At 44.2% G+C, this 23,635-nt stretch overlaps 1 protein-coding gene across 2 annotated transcripts in view; it reads right to left on the bottom strand.

Annotated features, from left to right (window-relative positions):
• Positions 1-23,635, bottom strand: part of SACM1L (SAC1 like phosphatidylinositide phosphatase) — a 168,029-nt gene that overhangs the window by 41,541 nt on the left and 102,853 nt on the right. For both annotated transcript variants that reach the window (XM_040353372.1, XM_040353373.1), the window contains 3 exons: positions 14,903-14,982; positions 12,832-12,930; positions 1,033-1,171 (listed from right to left, as the gene is read on the bottom strand). In XM_040353372.1, the coding sequence (XP_040209306.1) occupies positions 1,033-1,171; positions 12,832-12,930; positions 14,903-14,982 (318 nt within the window). The remainder of the gene's footprint in view (positions 1-1,032; positions 1,172-12,831; positions 12,931-14,902; positions 14,983-23,635) is intronic.

The raw sequence follows: 23,635 nt of genomic DNA, 5'->3' as shown, positions 1-23,635 counted from the left end.
GATGAATCCTTCTCCACTGAACAATGGGACAGCATGACAAATAACCTACGGAAATGTACCAAGACAGCCTCCATTAGGGAATCTGCCATTAAACTCCAATATAGGTGGTACCTCACCCCTGACAGAATTAACTCATTCTATCCTACAACATCTCCCCTTTGTTTTAGAGGCTGCCCAGTACAGGGTTCCCTTATCCACACCTTCTGGGAATGTGCACACCTCAAAGACACGTGGCAACAAGTCAGTATTAAAATAGAACAGATAACAGGTAGAAGAATAGAACTTACACCTAAAATGTGTCTCCTGTTTTACCCTATCCCCGACATCCCTATAGCCCACACCAGGCTAATACACACCTTGCTCACATCAATACACTGGGCGATAGCGCTCAATTGGCGCTCCTCCATTGTGCCATGGTCCCAAATTATGGATCGTATGTTATCCATCAAACTAGGAGAACGCATTCATCACACCTTATATGATACTATGAACATATATGATCAGAAATGGAAACCTTGGGACCTTTCTCTATTGAATCACTAAATTAAGCCAAATTTTATTTTATTTATTTTTTTTTTGTCTGTGTTTTTTTTTTTTTTTTTTTTCTTCTTCTCTATTTTTGCCATTAATCTAATTCATTAAGTTCCCACATTGCTGCATAGTGCTACCTGATAGCCTTTCATACAAATCATTACCTATTTCTCTGCCTATCGAATAACTGCTATGCATATTCTTCACAGATGCTCACTGCTCTTGTATGTATTTTTGTACTTCTTGCCAATTCGAGTTTAAACTGTATTGAGACTTATTTTTTCAATAAACCGTTTGTAAACAAAAAGAAGATCACAGTATACAATTATGATTCAACAACTGCTAGGGAGTCACCAATGTTTGCTATGTAATAACACTCGAACATGTGATCTTGTTTATTAGATCTGAGAGACAATTTGAAATTCTAGCATTTTAGCATATATTCCACATAGCCTCAAACATTTTCCTAAAAATTGAAAGTAAAAAGAAAGACAAACATACTTGTAATTGTGCTTGAAGAGAACGGTGTGCCAAGAGACTCTGGATAACATTCGTACGATCCAAGCAGTCCATACAGTTGCTTCTGAACACTCCATCTTGCTGCAATAATACCTTCCCATCAGAGTCCACTAAAAAGTAGCTTCAAGAAAAACAGATTACATAAATAAAACATTACAATCTCCATACCGTTTGCACATTTACATTTGCAGGAACAGATAAAAAAAAGTCAACATAAAGAAACGCCCAACTGAATATTGCACATTACGGCATTCATTTTTACATGCATTAATAAACATTAAAACACATGTCCATACATATGTTATTTTTTTCCTCATGCATTGTAATATAGGTTAGGACATTTCAGAATTGTGTTTTCCTGTGTAATATACTGCAGAAAAACACATCTATTATCATGTACAATGTAAAATTCCAGCTTCCTGGCCATCAGTCTGATAACTTTGATTACTCACACAGTCAGAGAAGAGGCCCCTGCACACTTCTGGACTGCTCGCTCTAAAGCAGGGCTCGACAAAATCTGGGCGCCCGGTCGCAATTGTGAACTTATAGCACCAACAAAGAATTGAGCTAGGATGCCATACTCGCCATTAGATTTTCTGCAGATTTTTGTCTTCAGATCTACCAAAACCATGTAGTGCAAGGGCCTGCCTGATTGCATACGAATTTAAACTCTTTTTTTATCAAATAGGATTTTATTGAAAAAAAACATTTTTTACAAGCAGTACGGACATACAATCTTTGTTAAAAAAAAGTAGTCTTCCACCATCTAAACATTCACATAGAGCAGGAGAAACATTTTGCACCACACATTGATATACACCATGTGGTAAACCCAGATAGATAAACATTACAAAACAGGAATAAAAAAAAAAACAGCAAGCACCACAGAGAGTTTTGTTTGAATGAGTATTTTTTTTTTTGCTAGAAAATTGCTTCGAACCCCTAAACATTACATTATATATATATATATATATATATATATATATATATATATATATATATATATATAAATAATGTATTATATATATATATACATATATATATATATATATATATATATATACACATATATATATATATATATATATATATATATACATACATATACACACACATACATATATATATATACATATACACACACACACATACATACATACATGCATACACACACACACACACACACACACACATTATATACACATACATACATACATACATACATACATACATACATACATATACACACACATATACACAGTAATAAATAAAGCAGAGACCCCGGAGAAGAAAATGGCGATCGCTGCAATATTTTATGTCACACTGTATTTGCACAACAGTCTTTCAAACATAGTATTTTGGGGAAAAAATACTTTTATTAAATTGCATTGCCCCAGTACATCGTATCACCCACCCACTAAAACGCATCGCCCCCACCAAATCGCATCGCCCAAGCACATTGCATTGCCCCCAGCGCCAAATCGCATCACATCGCTCCAGCACATTGCATTGCCCGCCGCGCCAAATTGCATCTCCCAGCACATTGCATCGCCCCCCCCCCCCGCAAAATCGCATCGCCCCAGCACATTGCATCGCCCCCCCCGCAAAATCGCATCGCCCCAGGACATCACATTGCCCTCCCGCCAAATCACATCGTTCACCAGCCAAATTGCATCACATCGCATCGCCCTCCACCAAATTGCATCGCCCCCAGTGTGACAGGAGGGGGTCATATTCCCAAGAAAAGGATTTTACATGTAAACTGTATTAAAAAATCCAATTTTTTTATGTTGTTTTTTTCCCCCCCAATTCTTTATTTTAAAGTTTTTTTTTTCACAAAGATACACATACATCTTTACAAATAAACCAGCGTATGCGTATATTCTGCTTGTTTTACTCTTAGGCTGCATTCACACCTGAGCATAGGGTTTTGCGGCGTTTTAGACCGCGATTTGCCGCGACAAATCGCAGCGTTTTTACCGCGACAAAACACAGCGTTTTTTACCGCGATTTTGTACAGGTCTAGGGTCACCAATGTAAAACGCCCAAATACGCTCAATTCGAGCGACAAAAAAGGGTCCAGAACTTGTTTGGGCTTCAGTAGTTCGGCGTCAGGCGTTTTGGAGTGGAGATGTGAACCATTTCCATAGGGAATAATGTATTTTTTCCCCTCTAGCGTTTTTGAGCGTCGCGCTTCAGGCGACAAAACGCTCAGGTGTGAATGCAGCCTTAATCATATTTAATTTCTCCTATCTCCCGTTTCTACTTTATCTATAAACTTATATTATTTTAACTCTATCCTTAGTTATATCCTTGTGATTTAGCTATCCTCCCAACTCTTCCACTACGTACTTCCCTCCCCCCAAAGAAAGAAATAAACCGAGCGTATCGGTTTAATCTTTAGATTAGAAAAAAAAAAAAAGATGTTCTGACACTACAGTTGCAACGCGAAATGTACTGCGCAGATCTACTTGCTGATTGAACAAACCTCTTACAACTTTCATATCTAGTAAACTTTTTCCTTTTCTTTGGGGGGGGGATTCCCTTTTTGCTCCACAGATTGTTTGATTACCGTTTACCTCGTGGAAATTTCAAGATGTATTTACTATATATTGTCATAGTGTCACCCAGTGTTAGTACTCCCGCATCCTGCTCTAAAGAGCTGACTGGGGCAGTCTGAAGCTGGTTGAATCTCGTCTGGTAGTGGAAAACGTCTTGAGGTTGGAGTGTGATGTTTGCACCATGGGGATATGTCCGCCGACGAAGGGCCCTCGGTGCATTAGCATGGACGATCGTTGAGGAGGGGGATATGCTCGTTCTGCAAAGGACATTATTGGTTATAGGCAAATGTGCACTCTTGTCACTGCTGTTTCTGATCAGCATGGTCGGGATTCGTAGCGCACGCCTGCAGATAGCATCTCTTTCACAAGCAATAATAGTATAATCCGGACATGCGTTATTCTATGGAATAGCGCAAAATAAGGATTCCTATCAGCAGTAATAGGAGAGCTTATGAGCATTTTCAGAGTCAGGGAAAGCGTCCATGTTTTAAAGAAATACGTCTTTGTTTGCTAGCACACACACGCTTTCCCTGCCCAGACACGCCAATAAGACTTTAGCCATCATTGTATTGTGTTGTGTTGTATTCATGTATTGGATGTATTTAAATAAACCCGTTGGAAGGCATATCCTTGTATGGTAATTTTCCTGTAAAGGTCACCTTCCTGGGTGGAGCCGACATTGCTTTTACATCATTTCCTGTTAACTTCTTCTTGTGATGGCGACATCACTTCCTGGGGGGATTTTAATAAAAAGGAGCCGTGAGGCTCTCGGCGGTCAGTGATGCTGGAATGCTGAGATGAGAACATAACAGTCTGGTGATGATGTCTCTACTTGAATGAATGGTAAATTGAATGAATGGTGAGGGAATTTTAGCTTAAGATGCATTATATCAAAAAGTCAAAACGTGTGCTTATTAGCACAAGGAGAAATGGCTGGGTGCTCTGCAAACAACCGATTTTTCCATGTCACCTCCTAGAACATATCCCTTGGGGAATTCCCCCCCCCCCCCCGATTCTGTCAGTTCTTTTTAGCTCTTGGTACTGTACTCCTGGTACCTAAAGGGAGAACTGTGTGAGAGCTTTTGTAGGTCAGGAAGGTTTCTGGCCCCGGCAAGACTCACAACATGTTCATATGCGGTGGATGCTCTCTTGCTAAAGACCTGTGACGTCCCTGAGGTTGATTATTTACTATCGTTATGGGTTTCAGGCACACAAACAGTTGGGGTTGTGTGCAGGGTGGGATGGGAGGGGTTAATGTGTTTTACTGTTATGTGCTGTGTGCTGCTGCTGTTCTCCGCTCTGTCCTATGCAGGTTAGATAAACTGGTACTTCACTGGTGGATCCCCCAGATATCCTGCCATCCTGCTTGGAGAGCTATGCTCTCACAGATGTATGGCGGCAGACATCCTGGAGTCAGGAAATACTCCTGCCACTTGGAGACACACAAGAAATTGTCTAGAATAGATTTCTATCCTCGGTATCATCGGATCATTCCCCCATGGAGGTTCTGTTAGACCTGAATGCTCCCCGAGGTAGAAAGCACTGGCGGATGAATGTGCACTGGTTGCAGGAGGAATTACTGGAGAGAGAATGGGGAGGAAACGCCGGTGGTAAATCAATGGGATACCTTTAAAGCGACTATGAGAGGGGTGTTCACTAAAGAAACTAGAGATTTTTCTAAAGTTCTGAACTCGGATGTAAGGTCTGCAGAACTGGGGGCTACAGGTGCTAAAAGGCAATATATTCATGACCCATCTCCCAGTAACTATCACCTATGGCAGGAACAGACAAGCAACTACAAACTGTTTTGCCAAACAATCTGCAAAAAAACAATTGCATCAGGCCAGGTCGTTTTTTGAGTTTGGAGACAAGAGTGGATGTCTGCTGGCTTTTCTAGCAAAGCCACTTTATACTCCGATATCTGTGGTACAAATTAAACGGCCCAATGGAGAAGTGGTGAGTGACTCTCATGGGGTTTTGAACACTTTTTCGGAATCCTATGAAGCACTATGCCAAACCCAGACCAGACATACAGGACAGGAATTTACCTCCTATCTTAAAGCGGATGTGCCACTAAAAAAAAATTATTAAAAGCCAGCAGCTACAAATACTGCAGCTGCTGACTTTTAATATTAGGACACTTGCCTGTCCTGGAGTCCAGCGCCGTCCGCAGCAGAGGACGAGCGATCGCTTGTCACTCATACTTCGGCTTCACTACCCGGTTCCCTACGGCGCATACGCGAGTTGCGCTGCGCCGCTGATTGGCTCCCGCTGTGCTCTGGGAGCCGAGTGTTCCCAGAGCACAACGGGAGGGGACGTTCTGCCCGCAGAAAACCGAAGCTGTGTGGCCGGAAGTGGGTGCAAATACCTGTCTTTAGACAGGTATCTACACCCCCTCCCCCCTGAAAGGTGTCAAATGTGACACCGGAGGGGGGGAGGGTTCCAATCAGCGTAAGTTCCACTTTAGGGTGGAGCTCCGCTTTAAGACCCTGTATTTACCCACTTTAAGCCCTGAGGATAGTGATGCTCTAGAAAGCCCCATTACGCAGAAAAAAAATTGTAAGGCTATTTCCTCATTCAAACCGGGCAAGTCGCCTGGATTGGACGGGTTTCCGGCTGACTGGTATCAGTTACATAAAGAGAAACCAGCACCACATTTACAAAAAGTTTTCATAGCAGCAGAAAAGAATGGTATACTTCCGGACTCTATGAGGGAAGCTCCGATTGTGGTAATCCCAAAATCTGGGAAGGACTTATTAGAATGCGAGTCTTATAGGCCAATCTCTCGAATTAATTCTGACGTCAAGATACTGTCCAAAGTTCTGGCCAGTAGATTGTTGTCGTGATCCTTAAATTGATTAATTCAGATCAAACAGACTTCATTCCGGGCCGCTGTACCCAAATGAACCTCAAAAGACTGTATGTCAACCTACAGATTCAACACACAAACGTGGGCAAAGGAACAATCACATCCTTGGACACTAAAAAAGCGTTAGATTCGGTTGAACGGGATTATTTCTTTTCACTACTGAATAAGTTCGGTTTTGGGCCACGATTTGTTTCATGGGTGAAACTTTGGTACACGGACACTCGAGCGAGTATTAGAATTAATGGGCTCATATCGGACACCTTTCAGAGCCATAGGGGGAACGAGACAGGGGTGCCCTTTATCCCCTCTTGTTCACTCTGGCCATAGAGTTGCTGGCGACTAAAATCAGAACCCATGACACCATCAGGGGGCTTTCGGTTGTGGATCTAGAGAAACATGTCTCCTTGTATGCAGACAACATGCTCTTGTACTTGGAGAACCTGGACGCGTCCCTGTCAGCTGCTGTTGCCTTGATTCAGGAATTTGGGTATTTCTCTGGTTTTAGAATTAACTGGATCAAATCGGTTCTGTTCCCTCTGAATTAGTAAGCGAATCTGACACTCTCCGCCCAATGTCCGTTGGTGGTAACATCACACTTTAAGTAAAAAAGAAAAATTTGCGCTAGGTGAATAATCAGTGAAAAAAGAAAATTAATTAATGTGTCTGATTCTGCTGCTAAACACTATGGGCCAGATTCACAAAGAGATACGACGGTGTATCTACAGATACACCATCGTATCTCAGACGTAAACTGGTCCTATCTATGCGCCTGATTCATAGAATCAGATACGCATAGATAGGGCTAGATCCGACAGTGTTACACTGCGTTACACTGTCGGATCTTTTTTTAAATTAAAAAATGGCGCCGGGGGCGTTCCCGCTGATTTACGATAAATGATATGTAAATCAGCGAGATACGCAAATTCACGAACGTACGCGGACCCGTCGCAGTGTTCTTACGTCGTTTCCGTAGCGGTTTTCCGTCGTATACTTACCCCTTCTTTTATCCGGCGCAGCCAATGTTAAGTATAGCCGGCGTTCCCGCGTCGAATTTGAAATTTCCTACGTCGTTTGCGTACGCCGATTCACGAACACGCGCGTCGCAAGTCCCGCTCACGTCGCAACCACTGACGTCCTAGTGACGTCAGTGGGAGCAATGCACGCCGGAAAATTCCCCGGACGACGCATGCGCATTTGAATCGGCGCGGGAACGCGCCTGATTTAAATATGACACTCCCCTAGCCGCGGAATTTGAATTCCGCTGGGGGATTTAGGATCCGCCGTCGCAAGTTTGGAGGTAAGTGGTTTGTGAATTAGCCACTTGCCTCCTAAACTTGCGGGAGCGGATCTTAATTCACGTAGATCGAGCGGATCTATAGATCCGCTGAGCTACGTGAATCTGGCCCTATATCTAGATACAAATGTGGATAAAAAATGTGTAGCACTGAAATTAAATCACATGTTACCAAAATGATTCAGAAATAAAACAAATATGTATAAGAAAAGTAACTTTCATAAGTGTCCAATAAAGTATTAAAGTTCATATGGGAAAAATCCAGTGAAAAAAGCAGGGAAAATGTATTCCCGTGTTTCTTCAATGATGTGATCCAGTCTGTGTGGAGATCCACCACCAGTGAAAAAAAGGGGAGGCTTACCGACTAGCCTGTGACCACCCCCTTCTCAGGGGGGTCATAACATTCTCAGCAGAGATACAGGTGATCCTCAGTGGTGTCTTGTAGAAACCTCCAGGAGTGATCCTTAAGGATTCCCTCTGTAGCAGCTGTCAGCCCAATCCATCAGATGCTCCAGAAATGGATGTCCCAAAACAAAGGGGAGGTAATGGTATTCCAGTATTGGAAAGTGGTGAAGCCTCACTCCATGTGGGAGGGCCGCCAGACAAGATAGGGTCGTTCACTATTATTGGGAGTAACAATTTCAAAAACACCTCATCGGATGTCTCATTGGCAGGTAGGCTCCGATGGCAAAGGAACTGGATCCTCCTCCATTTCCGGAGCATTCGATGGATTGGGCTGACAGCTGCTTACTTACAGATACTTTACAGTCAACACTGAGGACAAGGGGGCACTCTTTACGTCTAGAGGAAAAGAGATTTCACCTCCAAATACGGAAAGGTTTTTTCACAGTAAGAGCTGTGAAAATGTGGTTCTGGCCAGCTCAGTAGATTGCTTTAAGAAAGGCCTGGATACTTTCCTAAATGTACATAAAATAACTGAGTACTAAGATTTGTAGGTAAAGTTGATCCAGGGTAAATCCGATTGCCTCTCGGGGGATCAGGAAGGAAGTTTTTCCCCTGCTGTAGCAAATTGGATCATGCTCTGCTGGGGTTTTTTGCTCTCCTCTGGATCAACTGTGGGTATGGAGTTGGGTGTATGGGATTGTACTGTGTTTTTTATTTTGTTTGTTTATTTTTTGTGGTTGAACTGGATGGACTTGTGTCTTTTTTCAACCTGACTAACTATGTAACTATGTAAATTGCCTCTTTCATTGATGGGTAGGGCTAACCTATTTAATATGATCTTTCTGCCCAAATTTCTGTATGTGCTTTCGAATGACCCCCTTTATATTCCCAAAAAAACGTTTTGACACATTAACTCCCCGCTTACCTCCTTTCTGTGGGGCAACAAGGTGGCTAGGGTATCTTTGGAACTCTTAACAATGAGGAGAGTGGGCCTGGCAGTCCCTGGCATCCCAACTGGTCCAGATACTGGCGAATGTTTCCACAGCTGAATAATGCTGCTACTGCGGTTGAGGCTGCAGTGGTGATCTCATATCAAACCTTACTAAAAAAATTCTTTGGAGAAGAGGAACCCACAGCGGAAGATAGAGAAATGCTTAAAACTGCAAAAAAGACTCTTGGAATCTGTCTGCATCATATAACAGATAGTTCCCTCCATCTATCACCCAATGCCCCATTATGGGTTAATCCCTGTCTAAAGGAGTTTTTACACTTGGAGGACGGACACAGATGGGCTAAATTTGGACTCACGTACCTACACCAACTGTTTGAGAATGGTGAATTGAAATCTTTTACACAGTTAAAAAGGGAACTGGATATCCCGGATTCTTGGGCTTCCAGTTCACTAGACAAACACGCCGTCCATGCTCAGTTTGGGATGGGCCCTGTCTCTCTTGAGAACTCCAAAATGGAGAAACTCCTTGCTACTCCTGAACACACTAAATTGATTTCTACATACTACAATATGCTCACAGACAGGGTTCTTCCAAAGGAGAGTAAACTTAGAGAAAGGTGGCTGGTTATCATTCCTGAACGAACAGATGTACAGTGGGAGGACGTGTTGGCCTCCTATATGCCTACGGTTCTCTCAGCTAGAAATAAATTGAAAAGGCTCAGGTACCCAGACGAAATTTACTATACCACGTTGAGATTACATAGAATGGGACGAAAAGGCAACCCCAGCGGACGGTTCCTTCCTCCATATGGTCTAAGAATGCAAAAGAATACGCCCATTATGGTCACAAGTGACACAGTTCATAGCTGATATATTTGATCTGCTGAACATTTGTAGAACGCTGATGGGGTTACTGGGAGTCATAGAGGATGAGGTTATGAGTAATAGCATGAACTACTTTTTTATTATGTTAGAAAATTGATTGTCCTTAAATGGATAAAAAGAGAATTTCTCACGCTGTCAGCCTGGAAGGGCCTGGTCAATGCTAATGTAACATTGTATAAAATAACTTATGAATCCAGGAGCTGTCCCACGAAATTTAACAAGATCTGGGGAAAGTGGATTAATTCTGGAGACATTGTGCAGTCTGACACTTAAGAGATTCCTTACTGGCTGAGTGAGAGATTTCTGCGAGAGTGAGGTATTAGATGGAGAACAGCGCACAGCACACAAGATTATGGGGGTGGTTGCCCTCATCAGGTTGTTGTAGTATAGGATTAGGATTAATGGTGCCTTTATTTAGGCCAGGCACGTGGTTGGATTGAATAAAAAAAAAAAAAAAAAGAATCTGAAAATGCCATAGAGATGAAAACTTTATGCTTCAGTGTGTACATGATATTTATTCTCGGATGATGCTTTGCTTATTGTACTTGACATGCATGTACATTTGGCAAATAAAAACCGTTAAAAAAAAAAAAAATCGGTTATCCCATGAGGAGAGAGAGGGGGCAGGGCAAACCCAGACTCTGTGTCTGAATGGGGGCACAGAGCTGCAGCTCGGCTCGGGTTCCCCCATTGCAATCTGCTGGCTGTGGGGGAATTCAACAGGAGGGAGGGGCCAGGAGCACCGAAGAGGGATCCGAGAAGAGGAAGATATGGGCTGCTCTCTGCAAAACCACTGCACAAAGCAGGCAAGTATAACATGTTTGTTATTTTCAAAGCAACTTTTAAAGAGACTTTAGTATCACTTTAAGTGACAAGAGCAGGGATCCTCAAACTACGGCCCTCCAGCTGTTGCGGAACTACACATCCCATGAGGCATTGTAAACCTGTGACATTCACAGACCTGACTAGGCATGATGGGAATTGTAGTTCTTGAACAACTGGAGGGCCGTAGTTTGAAGATCCCTGGACAAGAGTAACAGAAACACTTAAATTTAAGTTCAGACCATCAAAGATAAAAATGCATCCATTTTAATCGGGCCTGGTAACCACACCCTAACTCCATCCATAAAAAAAATATATAGAGTAAACATTTCAGCGCAATACTGGTTCATAAATGTACATGTATATCCTGTACATCCACTGGATTTTCCAAGTGTGTCAGAGACTTTGAATTGTTCTTCAACTGACCGGATCTGCTTGTATAGCTACAAATACATGACAATGCGGTAGAGCTAGTATATACACATCACGATTCACGGAATCCAGAATGGGTAGATTTTATTTGCAAGTGTCCATATATTGTACTAAATTCACTAAATGTATTGGATTAATATTGGAAACTGGGGCAATTATATTTTTGGCGACTTAATTTTTAAAGCCCTGTAGATATGATCTGGACCAAAAACTGATTTACAGTCTACTTATCTTAATGATAACTGGGTCTTTATGAAATTAACTTAAAATGGGTGTTATGGACGCAACCTGGGACTGAAAACAATTTGCAAGTATTTACTTCCTCTCCAACGATGCAACATCTGCAAAGTCCCACGTTGGCACTAAATCCTGCTTAATTCTGAGTGCGGGATCTTTGGCCATCTTGATTGACCTGGCCAGGCATTAACGCTACTTCTGCGCAGGCACACAGGAGTTCATTAATTATAGTGCATAAGTAATGCCCACAGGGAGAGGGAATGCAAATAATGGGTAAAACAGCCACCGATAACCAGTAAGCTGCACTCGTCAAATTTGTGGAGATTCCATTACAATTCCATTCCTGGCTAGTTCTCTGCAAACACATATGCACATATACAGTATCTCACAAAACTGAGTACACCCCTTGTAAATATTTTAGTGAGTGTGCAGCTTGTATAACAGTGTAAATCTGCTGTCCTCTCAAAATAACTCAACACACTGCCATTAATGTCTAAACCACTGGCAATAAAAGTGAGTACACCCCTAAGTGAAAATGTCCAAATTGGGCCCAAAGTATGGCCACCATTATTTTCCAGCCAACTGTTTTGCAGGCTTTCTTGTGCATCATCTTTAGAAAAGGCTTCCTTCTGGGACAACAGCCATGCAGACCCATTTGATGCAGTGTGCGGCGTATGGTCTGAGCACTGACAGGCTGACCGCCCCCATTCCTTCAACCTCTACAGCAATGCTGTAGCACTCATATGTCTATTTTCCAAACACAACCTCTGTACATGATGCCAAGCACATGCACTCAAATTCTTTGGTTGACCATGGCGAGGCCTGTGGGCCTGAGGTGCCATGTTAAACTTCCAGTGACCAGTATGAGAGAGAGAGAGCGATAACACCAAATGTAACACACCTGCTCCCCATTCACACCTGAGACCTTATAAAGAGTCACATGACACAGGGGAGGGAAATTGGCTAATTGGGCCTAATTTTGACATTTTCACTGTCTGCTCCCTTTGTTGCCAGTGGTTCAGACATTGATGGCTGTGTGTCGGGTTATTTTGGAGGGGACAGCAAATTTACACTGTTATACAAGCTGTACGCTCACTACTTTACATTGTAGCCAAGTGTCATTTCTTCAGTGTCACATTTAAAGCTATAATAAAAAATATTTACAAAAATGTGAGGGTTGTACTCATTACATATACATAGTTACATAGTAGGCGAGGGTGGAAAAAGACACAAGTCCATCACTTTTGTGAGAAACTGTATTTATTGTGGATAAACATGCATTTTATTTATTTTGCAGTGTTAGTTTGGAAAAAAATTTACTTACCCAAAGTCATCTTGTATTTCAGCAACTTGATCTATCAAAATCTGCAAGCGGTCCCAACGCATTCTGCTGCATTCTTTATGGAAATCAAATGCATAATATCTGAAAAAAAAAAAAAAGTGTGTTAAAAAACACAATATAATAATTAAAAAGATCTTGTCACCAAAAAAAAAAAAAAAAAAAAATCAGGTAAAAGAAAATAAAAAAGTATTTACTTTGCTTACTTGCAGCATTTTCTCCCAAAAATAAAGTTTGTCATGGGAGAAGTCGTACATGTATGGACTGTGGAGAGGAAACTATAGGATAAAAGCAGAGCCACCAAGCTGGAGCCGACTGACTGAGCCCTGCACGGTGCCCGAGGGCTAAAAAATGTCCTGCTAGCAGCATCTTTGGAGCGGTGAAGGAGCGATGTGTTTACCACTCCTCCACCGCTTCTGCCCATTGAAATGAATGGGCACCGCAGCTATACCGCCGGCAAAGCGCATTTTGCGGCACTTTGCGGGTAGTTTAAACCCTTTTTCGGCCACTAGCAGGGGTTAAATGCGACCCGCTAGTGGCCGAATAGCAAAATTGGCGGTAAAGCACCGCTAAAAATAGCGCTGCTTTATCGCCGATGCACCCACCGCCCCAGTGTGAAAGGGGCCTTCCCACTTAGATCATGATCTGCAATGTTCCCCTTTATGTCAGAGTTCCCTTGCACTGTAATGGGGAATCCTGCAGACTCCTGATAAATGGGGGAACTCTGTGCTGGCTGGGTTATATTAATCTGACCATCATGTAAATGGAGAATTATGTTTTTGACTTTTGTTTAAGTTAAACATGTTGCTAATAGCTTAGGCTACATGTTTATAGCTTAAATATTGATAATTGCACTGAAAACTGCCATTTTAGGCACTTTTTTTTTGCAAATGTGTCTGTGCCAGTAAATGACATGAATTTTGTCAGTAAAAAATGTGTGCTGTTTGTAAATTCCATAATACACTCTTTAAATGTGCTTTAAAATGCATGGGTTTCCCTTTTATCTACAAGAAAATAATGACGTTATGATGTTGGGCTGGTATAATAATGCTGGTTTATTTAATAATAATTATGGTTGCATTTGATTGGGCAGCAGCAGGTGGGAGTGATGTAGTTTTTCTGGGTAAAGTCCGAAACCACGTGCAGACCAAACCCGAGCGCCTTCTTACTCAGAGAGGTCATTAGGATGCTTTGCATAACTGTAGTAGAGAAAGTCATCAAGCAGGCTGTGCTATGTAAATTTCAAGACTGCTAGACAGAAATACAAATCATTTGGAAGGCAAAATTCTTGCATAAGATTTCAAGTGTGTATTTAGCCATTTCCTTTGAGCTTAGCTTTAAACCTAAAGTTATAGCGCCTTGCAACAATGCATAAAGAAACCAAATGGAGCTCTAAGCAACTGAAAGAGGTAGCGCGACATCAGTACCTTGATGATCGTATAGCATTTTAACTTTATCATAAAGTATTGATATACCTTGATCTACCCCTTTTCCCATACCCCACAATTTTTTAGGGCAGACAAGGATTCTGGGTCTAAGGAATGCTACTCCCAGGTCAACTGCAACATCAGATCCATGCTTGCGAGAGAAAAAGAAATGTAATAAAGTTGGTCACAGAGGGAGCGAAAAAGAAAATGGTGCACTTGAAAAAAATATTTTTCCAAACTGAAATGATATGATCTACAGGTGAAAGAAAGTGATAAATCAGAAAAGGTTTGAGAGTAAAAGAATACACACAAGAGATGATTTTAACAATTGTGAGGATGAAACATAAAAATTCATATGGATAAATAATAATTGAGAAAATGTCAGGATGCCCTGTTGATTGAAATATGCTACCAGGAGGATGGTTAGACTGTTAAACCATTCCCTGCATCTGGGGGGTCATGCAACCTTGCAAATGACTATAGAGCTGCCTTGTGTCTGTCTTGGGTCACATTGATATAAAAAAAAAATGGTTCTATGAACTGTTCTGTGCCTCATTAAATAAAAACACAAGTTTAAACTTGTATGTAAAAATGCACATGCAAACTATGACAGTAGAAAACAAACTGACCTAACCATTCCATTTCCAAGGCCTGTCACCATTTGTGCAAATGTTTGTTCCAGTGGTTTTTCTGACCCTTTCTGGTTAACCTAGAAAAGCAAATCAATACAAATAAACAATATTTCATGTATGTTTTAGCCGTTATAAAATACTACAGGTCCTATAAATAGAATTTGGAATAAAGGAAGTAAATAGGTTTGAATATAGAAAACAATCAATCAAATACCAGCTCATAAAAACAATAACAGTCTCGAACTGTAATAAGCAAAACATCAGCATTTAAAATGGTGACTGTATCACTGGGAGAAAACCATTTAACCTACCGCTCATAGTAAATATACTCAGAGCGGGCGACAGGTTGCAGGCATGGCATTGTACATGTATGAATAAATTTAATAGAATTGGTCCCAAGACAGAGCCTTGGGGTATCCCACTTGCCACTCCAGACCAGTCTGAGTACACGTTATTAATCGCCACCCTTTGGACATGCCCCTGTACCAGTTTTTTATCCATGAAAAAAAACTCTATGGTCCATACCTACAGACCTTAGTTTGTAGATCAAGTATTTATGGGGAACTGTACTGAATGCTTTTGCAAAAGCATCCACAGGCCTTCCCCTATCTGGATGGCAGCTCACTTCCTCATAGAATTTTAACAGATTGGTCTGGCAGGAATGACCCTTCGTAAACCGATGTGGATTATGGTTAACGATACTGTTTTCATCAGTAAATTGTTGACTATAGTCCCTTATCATCCCCTCCAATAGTTTACATACTATGTATGTTAGACTGACTGGCCTGTAGTTTCACAATATATGTCGCTGACCTTTTCTGAATATTTGTACCTCGTGAACTTTCCTCCAATCAGCTGGTACCATTCCTGTCAATATGCTGTTCATAAAGATTAGGAATAATGGTCGGGCTATAACCGGAGTTCTTTGAGGATCCTCGGGTGTAAGCCATCCAGTCCTGGTAATTCATATTAAGCTTTTCTAGTCTTTTCTGGACACTGGCCTCTGTTAGCCACAAGGGTACATCCTGTGACATGTTACCAATACAGTCATGATCGGTAGATCCCTCCTTTTCCGGTGTAAAAACTAAAAAAATATATTTATATTTATTTTAGTATATATTACATAAAAAAAAAAAAAAACAGTGAGTGATCAAATACCACCAAAAGAAAGCTCTATTTGTCTGAAAAATACAAAATGTTATTTGCGTACAGTGTTGCATGACCACATAATTGGCAGATAAAGTAGCAAAGTACTGAATAGCAAAAAAATGCTATGTAAACGTGTGGACTTATGACCAAGTCGCCACCCTGCAAACTTAAGCCATGGAGATCTGGTGATGCGCTGCCCAAGAGGCGCCCATGGCCCTAGTAGAATGGGCCTTCACCGACAAAGGAGGGGGTATCCCCTTTAAGCCGTAGGCCTGGGTAATCAATTGTTTAATCCACCTAGCAATAGTGGATTTTGCTGCTGCCTGACCCTTCTTAGGACCATCTGGTAAAATAAACAACACGTTGGTTTTTTGAATCTTCTCTGTGGCCTTAAGATAGAACTTCATGGCCCGGACCACATCCAAGGTATGCAGCAATCTTTCTTTTCCCAAAGTGGGATTTGGAAAGAAAGAAGGCAGGATCAAATCCTGGTTTAAGTGAAATGTGGGCGTAGAACCACCCTGTCCTTATGCAGTACGAGGTATGGTTCTCGACATGACAGGGCTGCCAGCTCTGACACCCTTCTAGCAGAAGCCATAGCCACCAACAATTATAACTTTCTAGTCAGTAACAGCAACGGAATCTCGGCTAGAGGCTCAAAAGGCTGCTTCTGTAGAGCCGACAGGACAAGGTTCAAAGTTCCAGGGACAAAGGGGGGCCCTGATCGGAGGGTTAATTCCCTGTAGGAAGGTTTTAACCAGAGAGGGGGTGGCCAATGGTCTTTGAAACCAGACTGACTAGGCCGAAACCTGCCCTTTGATAGCACTCACTGCTAGGTTTTTGTCTACCCCGAGCTAATGGAACTGTAAAATCCTGTCAATGGTGTATTTACGGGGATGCCACCCCCTCGACTCACACCAGGTTATGTAGGCCCTCCACACTCTGTAATAGATTATCCTGGAAACTGGCTTTCTAGCCTTAATCAGAGTGGAGATTACCTGGTTAGATAGGCCTCTACCCCTGAGAATTAGGGATTCAGTCGCCAAGCCGTCAAATTTAGTTGCAGTAAGGCAGGGTGGAGGATTGGGCCCTGCGAGAGTAGGTCTGGGTGGAGCGGGAGAGTCAAGGGCTCTCCTACCGACATTCTCACAATTAGAGAGTACCATGACCTCCGGGGCCAGGCAGGAGCCACCAGAGTAACCCGTCTGTGCTCTACCCTGATTCTGAGCAGGAGGCGGGGTAGCATTTGTAACGGGGGAAGGCATACAGTAGAGCAAACTGATGCCAAGGGCATACCAACGCATCGGTTACGCAGGCCAACGGGTCCCTTGTCCGGGACATGAACCTGTCCAGTTTCTTGTTGAACCTCGATGCCATGTCTACATCCGGAGACCCCAACCTCTGGCAAATATCCTGGAAGACCTGGGGATGGAGAGACCATTCCCCCAGGAACAACTGCTGGCGACTTAGGAAGTCTGCTTGCAAATTGTCCACTCCTGGGATAAACACCACAGAGATGCAAGGGACATGAGATTCCGCCCACGAGAAGATCAGGTTCACCTCTCTCTGGGCAGCCCGACTCTTTGTGCCCCCCTGGTGGTTTATAAATGCCACGGCTGTGGCATTGTCGGACTGCACTCTTACCAGCGACCCCTGTAATCTGGGCGTCCAAGCCTCCGGGGCTAATCATGCAGCTCTGATTTCCAAGACATTGATGGGTAGGATTCTCTCCGACCCTGACAACCTCCCCTGCCGGGTCCATTTGTCCAGGATCGCCCCCCAGCCCAATAGGCTGGAATCCGTAGTTACTACCTTCCATGAGATGGGGCTGAAGGACCTTCCTTTCAGCAGGTTCTGAGGGACCAACCAACAGCACAGACTTTGCCGCATCCTTGACGTCAGGGTTAAGGGAAGATCCAAAGCCTGGGCCCTTCTGTTCTAGGCTGATAGAATGGCTGCTTGCAAGTTCCGAGTATGGAACTGAGCGTATGGCACTGCTTCGAAAGTGGCCACTAGTTTGCCCAACAGTCGCATGCATAGGCGAATAGTTGGCTTCTCTTTGCTTAGGACTAACTGGATCACTTCCCTTATGGATTCGGCTTTCGCTTGAGGCAAAAATATCTTCTGGCGTTCTGTGTCCAATAGCATGCCGAGATATTCTAGTCGTTTTGTGGGTTGTAAGGCCGACTTGTCCCGGTTTAGGACCCAGCCTAAAGTCTCGAGGTATTGTACGGTGAGGCCCACTGCTAGATCTAGGCTGGAAGCTGAGTGATCTATGACTAGGAGATCGTCTAAATATGCCATAATTGCAATCCCCTGCGTTCTTAGATTGGTTAAGACGGGAGCCAGAATTTTTGTAAATACCCGGGGGGCCTTTGCTAGCCCGAACGGGAGGGCCACAAATTGGTAGTGGCGGTGATCCACTGCGAATCGCAGGAACTTGTAATGTCCCGGGAATATCAGCACATGGAGGTATGCGTCCTTTATATCTATTGACGCCAGAAAATCCTCTTGTTGTAAGGCGGCGGCCACCGAGCGGATGGATTCCATCCAAAAGGAGCGGATCTTTAGGTAATAGTTTAAACCCTTTAGGTCCAATATTGGCCTGACATCGACCATTGGGCTTTGGTATGATGAACAAATTGAAGTAGAATCCTAGCCAGCATTCCTGGGCTGGCACCTCCACAATCACCCCCTGGAACACAAGGCGATCCAAGGCTGTTAGAAGAGAGACCCTCTTTACCGGATCGTCTGGCAGGCTTGACATCTGAAAATGAGGAGGGGGGAACTCTCGAAACTCCAGTTTGTAGCCTAAGGCCACCGAGGAGAGGACCCACTTGTCGGGGACTCTGGCTTCCCAAACTTCTGAGAAGAACCGAAGCCTTCCCCCCATCCGAGTAGGTGGGGGCGCCCCTTCATAAAATCGATTTGGGGGCTGCCTTTGTTGGTTTGCAAGACCAGGGTCTTTTGCTACATGAGGCCTGCCCCTGCGACTTATTTCCCATGCCTGATCGCCCGGAATTCCGTCGATACTGCCTGGAGGCTGAGGGGCCTGGGGCTGGTGAGGCTGGCCGTTTAAACGTGGGACCGCGAGATCTCCTCTTAACAGGCAAGAGTGTGCTCTTGCCACTAGATATTTTTTGTATATATTTATCTAGGTCTTCTCCAAACAATCTTTCTCCATGAAAGGGAAAACCTGCTAAGAGCTTCTTGCACGGAGTTTCGGTCGACCAGTTCTTTAACCACAAGAGCCTTCGCATATGTACCAAAAATAGTGACAAACGGGAAGCATGCTGGATGGAGTCCTTTATGGCATCCACCGCAAAACACAGGGCTCTTGGGAGATCGGCTAGTTCGAGCTTGTTGAGCAGGAACGTCCTTTAAAACTTGCTTTGCCTGGTCCTTCAACGCCTGGCAAATACCAATAGCAGCCACAGCCGGCTGAACTACTGCCCCTGCTGTGGAAAAGGAAGCCTTCAGCAGAGTCTCTAGTCGTTTATCGACCGGGTCCTTAAACATTTGAATGTTTTCCACCGGACAAGTTAAGGTCTTATTGACGCAGGAGATGGCTGCATCCACAGCAGGGACCTGCCCACCTTTTAGAGAATATTTCCTCCATAGGGTATAGAACAGAGAACCTTTTAGGAGGAATAAAGATTCTGTCAGGTCGTACCCAATCCTGAAAAATCAGGTCCTCTAAAAGAGGGTGGACTGGAAAGACCGCTTCGATATCAGAACCATCTAGATTTTCATCTGCTTGGTCCTCTGGAAATTCCAATTCCTCCGGAGAAAGGACTTCCGCATCCGAGGATACAAACCTAGGAGACAGGGATTCTAACCCGTTTCCTTTTTGGCAATGAGGCTGCAATCAAAGTTGTCAACCTTCGTTCCAACCCTCCCAGGGTGGTAGCCAGCATCTCCTCCGTGACAGACGGGGGTGGGTTGGATGGGGCCAGCCACAGCACCTAGCAACCCTAATGGCTCACCCAGGGCGACGACCTCTGGTCTTTCTGGAGAGGATGGGACTCCTGAAGCCTGGCCTGGCCTCAGGGCCCGAAGGGGAACCCTTTTGCTTTTTAACATTTTTAGCTGTTCCCGAGCCCTTGGGAGCCATGGTACAACCTTAAGGTACTCCGCTGAAAACACCTAACTGTTGCAGCAAGAAGTAAAAAAATAAAGGCTAGGGTAATGTTAGGCAAACCTAATCCTCCCTAAGCCAATAGGAGGGTAGGCAACACTGAGGAATATTCAACTGAGTATTGCCGTCCTATACTTGCTGGACTAGTACTGAGCAAGCAAGGTTGTGTACAAATGCTCAGGCTGCTGCAAGAGAACTTCTGGCTAATAACAAAGAGTTTGGTCAGTGTGGAGCAAGCTCCAGACCCACAGTTCTCTAAACTGCCACCAGGTGCCGCTGTAGCCCAGCTGGATCCTATCTCAGGAATCAATACTCCCTGGCAGCCAGCGACTGCCGCTCTGTGCCCCTCCAGCCGTCTGCTCTCGCTTCAGGCTTTTATATGTGAGCCTCTCCCGTGATGTCAGGTGGGGAGAGGAACGCCCAGACGCTGCCCGCCCCCTCCGCACGTAGCCGCTGCCTATAGAAACATGTGTGCGCGCGTAACCTGCTGCTGACTCGTAGGAGGAGGACAGAGGACGCCGCGCCGGAGACGAGGAAACACGTGGAGCAAGCTGGACAACGCCCCCCCCCCTTACAGGTAGTGACAGACATAGCCCCCATGGGGCTTTTGCGTCTAAGCTGGATGGGGTAGCACCTCCTTATATTCCCAAAGAACTAGGAGCATTAGCAGACCTCACATCCCCACCATGCTGCAGCAGCAGCATACTAGAATAACCAGCCAGGGGGAAGAATATGGGTAAAAAGGCCATCCTGTCTAAAAAGACATAGTGGTATCAGGTTGCCGATGCAGAGCATACTATAGGCTAAACCCATGATCCCCCATGGAGAAACCTGCCGTCGAACCAAGTCCCGCAGGTTCCCCACTTACCTGTCCACGCTGCAGGGTTTTGCAGAGCAAGAAGCCCATTCTTCCCCCATCTCCGTGGGTATTTTACTAGACCTTCAGGGACCGGGGTCCTGGAAAGGAACACCACGCCCCTGGACCTATACAGCACCCTGGCAGCAGGAACATTTGGTCCTTGGAAGGCACAAAGCCCTGGAACCCAGGATCCAGCCCTCCAAAGGAGAGGCATTATAGGCAAACCCCAACCCTGAACTGGGGCCCGGGTACCGTCCACTTTGGCTATGAAGAACTTTGGACGGATCCGGTTAGCCTGCCAAGGTCCCAAGGACGTAGAGGCATAGCTATTCAGACGTAACCAACACCTAAGACACTGGCGAAAAAACTGAGGTACTCCCAGTATGGGAGGGGGTTATATAGGGAGGGAACTTCCTGTCTGGGACTGGCAGTGTCCATCACCTGAAGGTAGAATCTTTAACCCACATAGTAATGGCTATGCTGCTCTGTGTCCCGTGATGTACGATAAAGAAAAAAGCATATACCAGGGTGTACTGGCTCCATGGAACTACCAGAGAATCTGCTCCGATTGACAGATGATCCCTTGTTCAAAACACAAACTGCTGTAGCTTGTTGTTGAACCTGGATGCCAATAGGTCGACCTCTGGCCATCCCCAACGCTGGCAAATATCCTGGAACACCCCTGGGTGTAGGGACCATTCCCCTGGGCAGATCTGCTGGCGGCTACGAATCTGCCTTGCAGTTCTCTACTCCCAGGATATGGACTGCCAATAGAAATCGGCACATATCCCTCTGCCCAGGCTAGTATGTGGTTCACCTCTTTCAAAACTGAACGACTCCTGGTACCGCTTTGGTGGTTTATACAAACCACTACAGTTGCATTGTCGGACTGAACCCTGATAGGACAGTCCTGAAGCTCCACTGTCCAGGACCGTAGCGTCAGACATACTGCCCGTAACTCCAGGATGTTGATGGGCAGCATCTATTCTGTCCTTGACAATTTCCCCTGAGCTGTGAGCCTCTCTAGGGTTGCTTCCCAGCCTGAGAGACTGGCATCTGTGGTCAGTACTCTCCCAATTCCCGGGAGGAAGGATCTTTGCAGGTTCTGATCCTGCAACCACCAGTTTAGGCTTAAGCTTGCCCGAGGAGATAAGAGCATTGGTTAATTCAAGGTTTGTCCTCTTCTGTTCCAAGCCAATAAGATGTTTTGTTGTATAGGCCTGGAATGAAACAGGGCATAGGGTACTGCCTCGAAGGAGGACCCTATCCTTCCTAGAAGACTAATCCAGAGCCAAATGGAAGGTTGTCTGGCACCTTTTAACTGACTCACCTGATCCTTCAGGGCACAGTTCCTTACAGGTGGTAAAATTACCTGTGCTTGGACCGTATCTAGGATCAGACCTAAATACTTCAGACCTTGAGTTGGCCTCAAGGCCGACTTTTCGGTATTTATGACACAGCCTTAGCTTTCCAAATATTGCACTGTGTAGGTTATGCTCTGCTCTAGAGCCTGTAGTAAGTGATCTCTGAGCAGGAGGTCATCCAGATACCCGAGCACCAAGATCCCTTGGGCCCTTAAAAGACCCAATACTGGTGCTAGGACCTTTGTGAACACCCAGGGATCTGTGGCAAGCCCAATAGGTAGAGCCACAAACTGAAAATTACATTCCTCTACTGCAAATCTCAGGAACGTCTGATGAGGCTGAAAGATAGGTACGTGTAAATACAGTTCCTTTATATTGATGGAGGCTAGTAAGTGTCTCATCTGGAGCGAGGCTATAACTGAGCAGTCAGACTTCATCCGAAAGGACTGGATTAGTAGATACTGGTTCAGGGATCTTAGCAACCTCTGAGGGGGAACCCCCCGTAATTCCAGCTTGTAACTGCAGGATTCAGTCGAAGTGACTCACTAGAACTACTGTTCTCCAAATGTCTGCAAAGTTCAGCATAGTGGGGATGTCTCCTCAGAAGGAGGGTTTGGTGTCAGGTTCAGAAGAGTTTTGGACCCAGGGCTTTATCTGGCCCTGGCCTTGCGGCTTGCCCCTGGCTTTAGCGCCCTGCTGGTGGCGAAAGTGCCTTGGAGCGGAGACACCTGAGGAAGCAATCCCTGAAGTTTAAAAGAAGGGACGCCTGGTGCTTTTCTTTACAGGAAGTAGAAAAAATAAGATTTTTATAACAGATTACCTGTAAAATTATTTTCTTGGAGTACACCACAGAACACAGAGCCTTAAATCATTACATAATGGGTTGTATGGTCACCAGAGGTGATTGGACACTGGCAACCAATCAAAGACAGTTTCCCTCCACAACCCCCCCCATCATCAGGGAAGTACCTTAGTTCTGTGGCAAGCAATAATGTTCCCATAAGAAGGGGGGACCTTAGTGTCCCGTAGTGTACTCCAAAAAAAGCATTTTACAGGTAAGCTGTTATAAAAATCCTATTTTCTTTATCGTACACCACGGGACACAGAGCCTCAAATCATTACATAATGGGACGTCCTAGAGCAATTGGAAAGGTGTAAATCTTGCGCCAATCAAATGTATATTAATAAGTTAAAATAAACTATAACTAAAATAAGCTAAA

The sequence above is a fragment of the Rana temporaria genome, chromosome 5 (assembly GCF_905171775.1).
Source record: "Rana temporaria chromosome 5, aRanTem1.1, whole genome shotgun sequence".
In the NCBI taxonomy this organism is placed as follows: Eukaryota; Metazoa; Chordata; class Amphibia; order Anura; family Ranidae; genus Rana; species Rana temporaria.
The sequence above is the reverse complement of the archived record's forward strand: the minus strand, read 5'-3'. Positions and strand labels throughout refer to the sequence as shown.